The 12,619-nt window shown below is 37.7% G+C and overlaps 1 protein-coding gene across 1 annotated transcript in view; it reads right to left on the bottom strand.

Annotated features, from left to right (window-relative positions):
- LOC122554996 (uncharacterized) overlaps positions 1–12,619 on the bottom strand; it is a 223,803-nt gene that overhangs the window by 128,853 nt on the left and 82,331 nt on the right. Inside the window, exons 10-13 of the mRNA XM_087992976.1 lie at positions 11,730–11,777; positions 9,138–9,185; positions 5,422–5,469; positions 3,020–3,067 (exon numbers count right to left, since the gene is read on the bottom strand). Coding sequence (XP_087849102.1) covers positions 3,020–3,067; positions 5,422–5,469; positions 9,138–9,185; positions 11,730–11,777 — 192 coding nt within the window. The remainder of the gene's footprint in view (positions 1–3,019; positions 3,068–5,421; positions 5,470–9,137; positions 9,186–11,729; positions 11,778–12,619) is intronic.

Here is a 12,619-nt window from a genome sequence, read left to right as displayed (position 1 = left end):
AATATCACGTTATAGTCCAACAGATTTAATTGGAAGCACACGAGCTTTTGGAGCGTCGCTCCTTCATCAAGTGGTTGTGGAGGACACAATTGTAAGGCACAGAATTTATAGCAAAAGTTTACAGTGTAATGTAACTGAAATTAAACATTAAAAAAATCTTGATTGTCTGTTGAGTCTTTCATCTGTTCGAATACCATGATAATTTCACTTCTTTCATGTGTAAATCACAAAACCTTTTTTTAAAAGTTGCATTCTCAGGTTAGCTGTAACAATTGATATTAGATTAGATTCCCTACAGTGTGGAAACAGGCCCTTCAGCCCAACAAGTCCACACCAACCCTCTGAAGAGTAACCCACCCAGACCCATTTGCCTCTGACTAATGCACCTCATGCTGTGGGCAATTTAGCATGGCCAATTCACCTGACCTGCACATCTTTGGACTGTGGGAGGAAACCGGAGCAAACCCACGCAGACACGGGGAGAATGTGCAAACTCCATACAGACAGTCGCCCTAGGCTAGAATCAAACCTGGGACCTTGGTGCTGTGAGGCAGCAGTGCTAACACTGGGCCATATTAACTAGACAATATGTTGAAGGTGTTAGCCCCCTGTGTTCTCTATCTATGCCATGATGTTTAGATTGATTCTAATCTAAAAAGTGAGATAACAGAGTTTTACATGAATTCACGCAATTTTCAAGAACAAATTCATTTGCAGAGTTACATTGTACTTTGCTCAAAAACTGCATGAGGAGAAAGTGAGGTCTGCAGATGCTGGAGATCAGAGCTGAAAATGTGTTGCTGGAACAGCGCAGCAGGTCAGGCAGCATCCAGGGAACAGGAGAATCGATGTTTCGGGCATAAGCCCTTCTTCAGGAAGAAGGGCTTATGCCCAAAACGTTGATTCTCCTGTTCCCTGGATGCTGCCTGACCTGCTGCGCTGTTCCAGCAACACATTTTCAGCACCTTCAACATATTGTCTAGCTAACATCAATTGTTACAGCTAATCTGAGAATGCAACTTTTAAAAAAAGGTTTTGTGATTTACACATGAAAGAAGTGAAACTATCATGGTATTCAAACAGATGAAAGACTCAACAGACAATCAACGTATTTTTCAATGTATAATTTCAGTTACATCACACTGCAAATTCTTGCTATAAATTCTGTGCCTTACAATTGTGTCCTCCACAACCACCTGATGAAGGAGCAGCGCTCCGAAAGCTAGTGCTTCCAATTAAACCTGTTGGACTGTAATCTGGTGTTGTGTGATCTTTAACTTTGTACACCCCAGTCCAACACCGGCATCTCCAAATCATGACTATTTATGGCCTGTATTGCCCTCTAGTGTCATGACATGAGTTGGTGACACTTGTTTTTTGTTGTTAAGTATATTAATGTTTCCTGATGTTTTAGCACCAGAGATAAGGGGTTATAACAAGATCATTGTGAACCTTAAAAAGGAATTGAAATTGGAGAAATGGAAAGGATATGTTAATAATTGCAAATGATGAGACAATGAACACAAAGACAGTCTTATAATCATTGAATAAAAATCAAGCTGTGTCCATTCATATGTACATAGCTGTTATTTTCAACTTTGAAATGATCAATGCATTCTGAAATGGATACAAGGAGGTAATAGTGAAAAGGGAATTTCCTTTAAATAATTGCAGGAGGCTAGTTTTGAAGTAGTGGTTTTCATTTTCATCACTTGGAAAACAACATGGTGATTCAAAGAATTAGACTGAATTTAGTGGAGCATGTCCGAGGCCCATATGATGGCATAATGTTTCTGTTACAAGCTCTTGGCTAACATTTTGTGCGCAATTGTTGGCAGTTTCAAGTAACTGCTACACCAGTGACCATGGTGGGTGATGGGACATTGCTAAGTGTCTCTTTTCCTTCTGGGAGATCATTCCTCTGGAATATGGTACAACTTAAATGAGATGCTGGTGGCAAATAAGCAGAGGGGCAGAATGTGTCAATCAGTGTGCATCAATAAGAAAGAGAATAAGGACATTCATTCAGTCAAACACATCAAAATTTCACTGTTAATGTGCAGGTGAATATGGTAGTATTAGCAAATTAGTTTGTTGTAAAAATTAACAGCAGTCTGTTTCAACGTTCTAATTTCCATTATTGACAACCTGTGAAGTGGTCAATTATGGAACCAGCTCCAGACCAGGAATCTGGCTGTGATGTGTCTGATACTGCAATCTCTCCGCAAAGTTACAAAGTTACTACCAAACTCTATTACATTGCCAACTGCCTGGGCCCAAGAATCTTGCCCATTCAAGGTTGTAAAATGCAGTTTTTAGGTGAAACCAATCTTACCGTGCCATCTTGATTAGTTTTGAAATTATAGACAATATGTCTGGGATCACATATTTACAACCACAGGTGCCATCCAATCTCAACATCTTTCACAACTCATACATTTGGACCTCTCTAATTTCAAGTCTAATGTTGCTTTTGTGCACCCCCTGTGCAGGTGTAGCCTTGTATGCCTCGCTCCATCTGAACACCCTATAATCTTATGCCCTTGTATGTTGCAATCTGCATGGACCTTTTCACTGTACTTAGGTACATGTGATAACAATAAATCAAATCAAATCAAATCAAAAGCTGAGATGGGTTTCACTGCTACAGCATTCCAGGAGTTCTCTGGGTTGAAAATGAAATGAACTACTGCAATCTCAATAAGCTCACTTCCAGTATCTGACTGGATTGATGAGAGGATTTGGTGTGATCTAAAATGCACTAAGCAATGAGTTGTTGGAATCACTTCTGATCATACTTGTCAGAAATTTCCAGGGTTAAGTGAGAAAGCGACAGAGTGGAAATTATTGAACAGCTATCTCTGAAAAGCTGTAAAGGCTCAAAGGACTGAACAGCCACCTTCTTTCCTGTCTAATTTAATATTAAAATACATCAGGAGCTTCCTGTGGTTCTGATTACTCTACTGCAACAACAGTTCTCTTACATTCTTAGTATTTACAAAGAGCACATTTTCAGTACCTGTCCTATTTGGCTGAGGTGATGTCCCAGTAAGTATTGTGCTGCTTTCTGTAAGACAAAATCATGATTTCATTCCAAACAGACACTCAACAGTCTCACCCTGTCTACAACCTAACTTTGCAAATTGTCCACTCAAGAGGGCACAGTTGATTTACTTCCACAAAGAAACATAACTAAGGATCACACAGATAAATATTCAATGTTTTTCTTGTGTTCAGGAGATACACATTATTGCCTCCAACAGTGCATTTAACCCATGCCTGTTTCCACACAGTGGGGTTCTATGATTTTAAAGTTGAAAATGACAGCTACATATATATAGACACATCAGAAGCCAAAATCTATTCACAGTCAAACCTAGGCCTTCTGTTCTCAAAAATCCACTTTTGAAATGAAATCAGACCAAACGAAAGCAAATCTTGGCATTTTAATATTAATTTTAAGCTATTAATCTCACCAACTAAAGCCATAAGATTGACAGTTTTCAGAGGAACAAACATTTATACCAAGTTCCGTTCCACACATATAAAACACTGCAATCTTATTTATAGGCCTTAAGCCCTTCTGGTGTCATTCCATGAGTTGTTTTTGGTTATTAAGTATATTGGTTATTAAGTATGCTGTTTTTTTCCTGATATCCTGGCACCAATGATAAGGGGTTCTAACAAGATCATTGTGAACCTGAAAGAGGAATTTCAAATAGAGAGAGGGGGAAAGATATGTTGATAATTGCACATGATGAGACAAAGGCAGTTGTATAATCATTGAATAAATATTAAGCTGTGCCCATTCATATAGATATATATTATATATATACACATAGCTGTCATTTTCAACTTTGAAATCATAGAATCCCTGCAGTGTGAAAACAGGCCAGTTGGCCCAACGAGTCACACCAACCCTCCAAAGAGCAACCCACCCAGACCCATTCCCCTACCACATTATTCAACATTTCTCCTGACTAATGCACCTAACCCACACACTATGGGCAATTTAGAATGGCCAATTCACCAAACCTGTGGACAGTAGAAGGAAACTGGGGCACCCAAAGGCACAGGGAGGCTGGAATTGAACCCGGGTCCCTGGTGCTGTGAGGTAGCAGTGCTAGCCACTGAGCCACTGTGCCACCCACAAAATGATCAATGTGTTATGAAATAGCTTCAAGGAGATAATAGTGGAAAAGGAATTTCCTTTAAAAGATCATGAGAGGATAATTTTGATGTGGTGATTTTCATTTTCATCACTTGATTAACAACTTGGTAAATTCAAAGAGCCAGATTGAATTTAGTGGATTATGTTGGAGCCCATAGGGTGGCATAATATTTCTTTTGCAGGCACTTGGCTAACATGTTTTGTGTAATTGTTGACATTTTCAGAGATTGCTGCCCCATTGACAATGGTGGGTGATGGGACACTGCTAACTGTCTACTTTCCTTCTGGGAGATTGTCCCTGAGAAATACGGTGCAACTTAAATCAGATGCTGGGATGGCAAATAAGCAGAGGGGCAGAATGTGTCAATCAGTGTGCATCAGCCAGAAAGCAAATGTCATTCACTCAAACACAACAAAACCTTTTCCATTATCCACGGGTGAGACAGCACCACAATAAAATATGTTTGTGGTTAATTTTACAAGCTGTCAGTTAATGTACTAATTTCCATCTTTGACAACCTGTCAGGTGGTCATATATTGAACCAGCTCTAAGTCAGGCACTAGGCTGGCTGTGACATGTAACTGCCAATCTGATACTGCAAACACTCCACATCGTCTGATTATGTAAAGTTGCTAACCACATTCTTTTATGTTGACAACTGCCTGGGCCCAAGAATCTTACCCCTTCAATGTTGTTAAATGTAAATATTAGATGAGACCAAGCTTTACACTGCCAGCTTGATTATTGTTGAAATGATAGTCAATAAGTCTGTCATCACATCTCTACAGCTGTAAGTGCCATCCAAAGCCAACATCTTTCACAACTCGTACAGTTGAGATTGGTTCCAGCCCTCCATCATTCCAGGGGTTCTCTGGTTTCAAATTGAACTGAACTACTGCAATCTCAAAACTCACATTTCTAGAATCTGACTGGATTGTTGGGAAGATTTGACGTGATCCAAAATGCACCAAGCAATGAGTTGTTGGAATCACTTCTGATCATAGTTGTCTAAAGTGAATTGAATAAATACTGGGAAGGCAGAAATTTCCAAGGTTACACAGGAAGGCAGGAGAGTGGGAACAGCTCTTTCAGAAAAAGGTGTACAGGCTCAAAGGACTTAACAGTCACCTTCCGCCCTGTCTGTTTCAACAATAAAACAAATTAGGAGCTTCCTGCAGTTCTGATTAGTTCTATTTCATGAACAGCTTTCTTACATTCTTAATATTTATGAAGAGCCCATTTTCAGTACCTGTTCTATTCGGTCGAGGTAATGTCCCAGTATGTGATGTGTTGATTTCTATAAGGCAAGATCATGATTTCAGTTCAACCAGACACTGAACAGCCTCACCTTGTCTACAAATTTGTAAATTGTCCATATAAGGGGGTGGCGGTAATTCACTTTCACAATAACAACATAATTAAGGAATACACTGTAAAATGATCAATTTTTCCTGTGTTTGGGAAATACAGATTATTACCTCCAACAGCCCATTCAACCCAGGTGCTGGTTGGAAGCAAACTCTATTCCCTGTCAAACCCAGGCCTTCTGTTGTCAAATGTCTACTTTTGAAGTCAAATCAGTCCAAACAAAAAAAACTTGAAATTTTATTATTAATTCCAAACTATTAGTCTCTCAAACTAAAAATGCAGATTTGACAGTTCTCAGAGGAACAAATATTTATACTAAGTTACATTCACACATCTACAAACCCCTCTAGTGCCGTTCCATGTGTTTTTGACACTTACTTTTTGTTATTATTAAGTCTATTGAAATTTTTTTGATGTTCCAGCATCAATGATAAGGGGTTCTAACAAGATCATTGTGAAACTTAAGGAGGAATTGAAATTAGAGAACGGGGAAGAATATGTTAATAATTGCAAATGATGCGTCAACTAAAAAAGTCAGTTGTATAATCATTAAATGAAAGTCAAGCTGTGTCCATTCATGTATTTATATGTACTGTATAACTGCCATTTTCAACTTTGAATGTATTCGGAAATGGACACAATGAGGTAAGAGTGGAAAAGGAATTCCCCATAAAAGATCACAAGAGGATAATTTTGATGTGGTGAATTTTCATTTTCATCACTTGGAAAACGACCAGGTGGAATGGCCTTCCAAAGAATCAGATCAAATTTAGTGGATTACATTTGTGCACCATATTCCTTTTACAAGCACTTGGCAGACATTTATCTTCCCAATTATTGGCATTTTCAGAAACTGCTGTACTAGTGACATTGGTGGGTGATGGGACAATGCTAAGTGTCACTTTTCCTTGTGGGAAATCTTCCCTCAGAAAGATAATGATGCAACTTAAATGAGATACTGGTGGCAAATAAGCAGAGAACCATTCATTCAATCAAACAAAACAAAAATTGTTCACTTTTGTACAGGTGATATGGTCGTGTTTGGAAATTAATTGGTTGTAAACGTTTAAAGCAGTCAGCTTGAATGAACTGATTTCCATATCTGGCAATCAATGAGGCAGTCATTATAGAAGCCAGGAAACTTTCTTGATATATGGCAGGAGCCTGTCTGATAATCCAACTCTCTTCATCTATTGATGCTGCAAACTCTATGTTGCCAACTGCCTAGTCCCTTCAATGTTGTAAATGTAGTTATTAGGTGAGACCCAGTTTTACAGTGCCAACTTGATTATTGTTGAAACTATAGACAATAAGGCTGTAACCACATCTTGACTTCTCTAGGTGCCGTCCAAGCTCAACATCTTTCACAGCTTGTACAGCTGAGATTGGTTTCACTGCTGCAGCATTTCAGGGCTTCTCTGATTTGAAACTGAACTGAACTACCGCAATCTAAAAATCACATTTCCAGAATCTGACCGGATTGATGGGAATATGTGATATGATCCGAAATGTGCTGCATAATGTGTTGTTGGAATCACTTCTGATTATAATTGTCAAAGGTGAATTGAATAAATGCTGGGAACACAGAAATTTCCAGTGTTATGTGGGAAGATAGGAATTATTGAATAGCTCTTTCAGAAAGGTTCAAAGGACTTCTGTTCTGTCTGATTGAATAATAAGATACAACAGGAGCTTCCTGTGGTTCTAAAACTAAAAATGCAGATTTGACAGTTCTCAGAGGAACAAATATTTATACTAAGTTACATTCACACATCTACAAACCCCTCTAGTGCCGTTCCATGTGTTTTTAACACTTACTTTTTGTTATTATTAAGTATATTGAAATTTTCTTGATGTTCCAGCATCAATGATAAGGGGTTCTAACAAGATCATTGTGAAACTTAAGGAGGAATTGAAATTAGAGAACGGGGAAGAATATGTTAATAATTGCAAATGATGCGTCAACTAAAAAAGTCGGTTGTATAATCATTAAATAAAAGTCAAGCTGTGTCCATTCATGTATTTATATGTACTGTATAACTGCCATTTTCAACTTTGAATGTATTCGGAAATGGACACAATGAGGTAAGAGTGGAAAAGGAATTCCCCATAAAAGATCACAAGAGGATAATTTTGATGTGGTGAATTTTCATTTTCATCACTTGGAAAATGACCAGGTGGAATGGCCTTCCAAAGAATCAGATCAAATTTAGTGGATTACATTTGTGCACCATATTCCTTTTACAAGCACTTGGCAGACATTTATCTTCCCAATTATTGGCATTTTCAGAAACTGCTGTACTAGTGACATTGGTGGGTGATGGGACAATGCTAAGTGTCACTTTTCCTTGTGGGAAATCTTCCCTCAGAAAGATAATGATGCAACTTAAATGAGATACTGGTGGCAAATAAGCAGAGAACCATTCATTCAATCAAACAAAACAAAAATTGTTCACTTTTGTACAGGTGATATGGTCGTGTTTGGAAATTAATTGGTTGTAAACGTTTAAAGCAGTCAGCTTGAATGAACTGATTTCCATATTTGGCAATCAATGAGGCAGTCATTATAGAAGCCAGGAAACTTTCTTGATATATGGCAGGAGCCTGTCTGATAATCCAACTCTCTTCATCTATTGATGCTGCAAACTCTATGTTGCCAACTGCCTAGTCCCTTCAATGTTGTAAAATGTAGTTATTAGGTGAGACCCAGTTTTACAGTGCCAACTTGATTATTGTTGAAACTATAGACAATAAGGCTGTAACCACATCTTGACTTCTCTAGGTGCCGTCCAAGCTCAACATCTTTCACAGCTTGTACAGCTGAGATTGGTTTCACTGCTGCAGCATTTCAGGGCTTCTCTGATTTGAAACTGAACTGAACTACCGCAATCTAAAAATCACATTTCCAGAATCTGACCGGATTGATGGGAATATGTGATATGATCTGAAATGTGCTGCATAATGTGTTGTTGGAATCACTTCTGATTATAATTGTCAAAGGTGAATTGAATAAATGCTGGGAACACAGAAATTTCCAGTGTTATGTGGGAAGATAGGAATTATTGAATAGCTCTTTCAGAAAGGTTCAAAGGACTTCTGTTCTGTCTGATTGAATAATAAGATACAACAGGAGCTTCCTGTGGTTCTAAAACTAAAAATGCAGATTTGACAGTTCTCAGAGGAACAAATATTTATACTAAGTTACATTCACACATCTACAAACCCCTCTAGTGCCGTTCCATGTGTTTTTAACACTTACTTTTTGTTATTATTAAGTATATTGAAATTTTCTTGATGTTCCAGCATCAATGATAAGGGGTTCTAACAAGATCATTGTGAAACTTAAGGAGGAATTGAAATTAGAGAACGGGGAAGAATATGTTAATAATTGCAAATGATGCGTCAACTAAAAAAGTCGATTGTATAATCATTAAATAAAAGTCAAGCTGTGTCCATTCATGTATTTATATGTACTGTATAACTGCCATTTTCAACTTTGAATGTATTCGGAAATGGACACAATGAGGTAAGAGTAGCTCTGTTTCAACAACAGTTTTCTTACATTCTTAATATTTACAAAAAGCACATTTTCAGTACCTGTTGTACTCGGTGGAGGTGATATCTCAGAAGGTGTTGTGCTGATTTCTGTAAGACAAGATCGTGATTTCACTTCAGACAATCAATAGCCTCACCAGTCCACAATCTAACTTTGTAAATTGTCCACACAAGAAGATGCAGGAAATTTAATTTTACAAAACAATGCAATTTAGGTTTACACTGAAAAATGTTCAATGTTCATTATAAACCATGTGCTGATTGGAAGTAAAATCTATTCTCAGTCAAATCCAAGGGTTCTGTTGTCAAAAATCTACTTCTGGAGTGAACTCAGTAAAATCTTGAAATTTTAATATTCATTTTAAGTAATTAATCTCAGCAACTAAAGTTCCAGGCTGACAGTTTTCAGAGGAACAAATATTTATATCGAGTTACATTCACACATTTACAGACAATACAATCTTATTTATGGGGCCTATCTCCCTCTAGTGTTAATACATGAGTCAGTGAGACTTGCTTTTTGTTATTAGGTGTATCAATTTTTCCTGATGGTCTAGCACCCAAAATAAGGAGTTCTTAAAAGACTCATTGTGAAACCTGAAGAGGAATTGCAAATGAAGAAAAGGGAACGGACACATTAATGATTGAGCATGATGAGACAACGAACACAAAGAATCATTATATAAAAATCAAGCTGTATCCATTCATATGTACCGACATAGCTATATTTTCAGCTTTGAAATAATCAATGTGTTCTGAAATGGATACAAGGAGGTAATAGTTGGAAAAGAATTTCCTTTATAAGATCACAAGAGGAAAGTTTTGATGTGGTGATTTTCATTTCCATTACTGAGAAAACAACCTGGTGGGTTCAAAGAATCAGATCAAGTTTTGTGGATTATGTTGGAGCCATAAAATGGCATAATCTTCCTTTTACAAGCACTAGGTTGACTTTATGTAATTACTGGCATTTATGGTGACTACTACAGCAGTGACATTGGTGGGTGACAGGACAATGCTAAGTTCTATTTTCCTTCTGGGAGATCTACCCTCAGAAATAAGGTGCAAGTTAAAGGAGATGCTGATGGCATATAAGCAGAGGGGCAGGAAGTTAAAAACAGTATGCAACAGTAAGAGAGAGAACAAGGACATTCATTCAGTCAAACTAAACAAAACTTGGTCCATTAATGGGTAGGTGTCAATTTGAAAATTGAAATCTCTCAGACAATTTACAACTTTCTGTCACAGTTGATATATGATAGCATTGGCAAATGAATTTGTTGTTGAAGTTTAAAGCACTTAGTTGGGAAGTACTAATTTTCATCTTTAACAACCTCTGAAGTGGTCATTTATACTATCAGATTTGAACCAGGAAATTGGCTGTAATATATAACAGGAGCCAGCCTGATACCTCAACTCTCCAGGTTGACAGGATGGTTAAGAAGGGCTTTAGCACACTTGTCCTCATTACAAAGACCTTTGGGTATAAGAGTTGGACGCTCATGTTAAGGTTGTATCAGGACTATGGTGAGACCTCTTCTGGTGTACTGTGTGCAGTTCTGGCCAACCTACTATGGGAAAGATATTATTAAACTGGAGATGGTTCAGAAAAGATTTATCAGGATGTTGCTGGGAATGAAGTGTTTGAGTTATAAAAATAGACTGGAACTTCTTTCACTGGAGAGTGAAAGGCTGAAGGGTGACCTTAGAGAGATTTATAAAATCACGAGCGGTGTACAGCAGGGTGTTTTGCCTCGGCTGGGGAGTTCAAAACTAGGGTAAGTGGAGAAGGTTTTAAAAGGGACACAAGGGGCAATTTTGTGGTTTGTATGAGGAATGAACTGCCAGAGGAAGTGATGCGTGCAAGAACAGTTACAACAGTTAAGAGGCATTTGGATGAGTACATAAATAGGAAAGATTTGGAGGGATATGATCAAATGCAGGCAAGTGGGATTAGTTTAATTTGGGAACATGTTTAGCATGGACTAGTTGGACTGAAGGGTCAGTTTCCATGTTGTGTGACTGTATGACTCTATCTTTCGAAAGAACTCCATTCTGTTGCTAACTGCCTGGACCCATAATTATTGTCCCTTCAATGTTGCAAAATGCAGTTGTTAGGAGAGATTGAGCTTTATATTGACAGCTTGATTGTTGTTGAATTAATCTGTAGTCACATCTTTACAACTATAAGTACTATCCAAACCCAACATTCTTCCTAACTCGTACATCTGAGATTAGTTTCACTGCTCCATTATTTCCAGAAGTTCTCTGGTTTGAGACTAAACTCAACTGCTGCAATCTCAAAAATCACATTTCCAGTATCTGACTGGAATGATGGGAAAATGTGATATGATCCCGAACGCCCGACACAATGAGTTGTTGGAAACATTTCTGATCGTTATTGTCAAAAATGAATTGAATAAATACTAGGAAGGCAGCAATTCCCAGGGTTAAATGGCACGGCAGGGGATTGGGAACAGAAAAACCTGTACAGGCTTAAAGGACTAAACACACCCTTCCGTCCTGTCTGATTCAGTAATAAAGCACAACAGGAGCTTCCATTGGTTCTCAATAGCTCTTTCAACAACAGTTTTCTTACATTCTTAATATTTACAAAGAGTACATTTTCAGTACCTGTTGTATTTGGTGGAGATGATATCTCAGTAGGTGTTGGGTTGACTTCTGTCAGACAAGATTGTGATTTCAGTTCAGACATACAAGCAACAGCCCTACCCATCAACAACCTAACTTTGTAAATTGTACAAGAGGGCGCAGGTAAACTACATTCACAACACAACATAAATAAGGATTACACTGACAAATATTCATTTCTCCTTATGTTGAGGAGATACAGATTATTGCCTCCAACAGTATTTGAACCCAAATGCTTTTTGGAAGCAAAATCTATACGCAATCTACTTCAGGTCTTCTGTTGTCAAAAATCCACTTTTGAAGTGAAATCAGGCCAAACAAAAACACTCTTGAATATTTATTACTTATTCCATGCAGTTAATTTCAACCACTAAAACAAATATTTATATTAATTTTCATTCATACAATCCCATTTCTGAGCCCTTTCGCCCTCTAGTGTCATTTCATGAGTTGATGAGACTTGCTTTTTGTTACTAAGTAAAATTGATTTTTCTGATATTCCAGCACCAGAGATAAGGGTTCTAACAAGTTTGTTGTGAAGAGAAATTGCAAATAGAGAAAAGGGGAAGGACATGTTAATAATTGCATATGATGAAACAATGAACACCAAGTCCTACAGTCATTGAATAAAAATCAAGCTGTGTCCGTTCACATATTTGTATGTAGCTGTTATTTCCAACTTTAAAATGATCAAAGTATTCTGAAATTGATACAAGGAGGTAACAGTGGAAAAGAAATTTCCTCTCAAAGATTCCAGGAGAATAGTTTTGATGTGGTGATTTCATTTTCATCACTTCGAAAACAACCTGGTGGATTCAAAGAACCAGATTGAATTTTATGGATTACGTCAGAGCCCATATGTTGGCAAGCAC

The sequence above is a fragment of the Chiloscyllium plagiosum genome, unplaced genomic scaffold (assembly GCF_037043375.1).
Source record: "Chiloscyllium plagiosum isolate Xiang-an unplaced genomic scaffold, Cpla_swu_hap1 HiC_scaffold_12, whole genome shotgun sequence".
NCBI lineage: Eukaryota > Metazoa > Chordata > Chondrichthyes > Orectolobiformes > Hemiscylliidae > Chiloscyllium > Chiloscyllium plagiosum.
The sequence above is the reverse complement of the archived record's forward strand: the minus strand, read 5'-3'. Positions and strand labels throughout refer to the sequence as shown.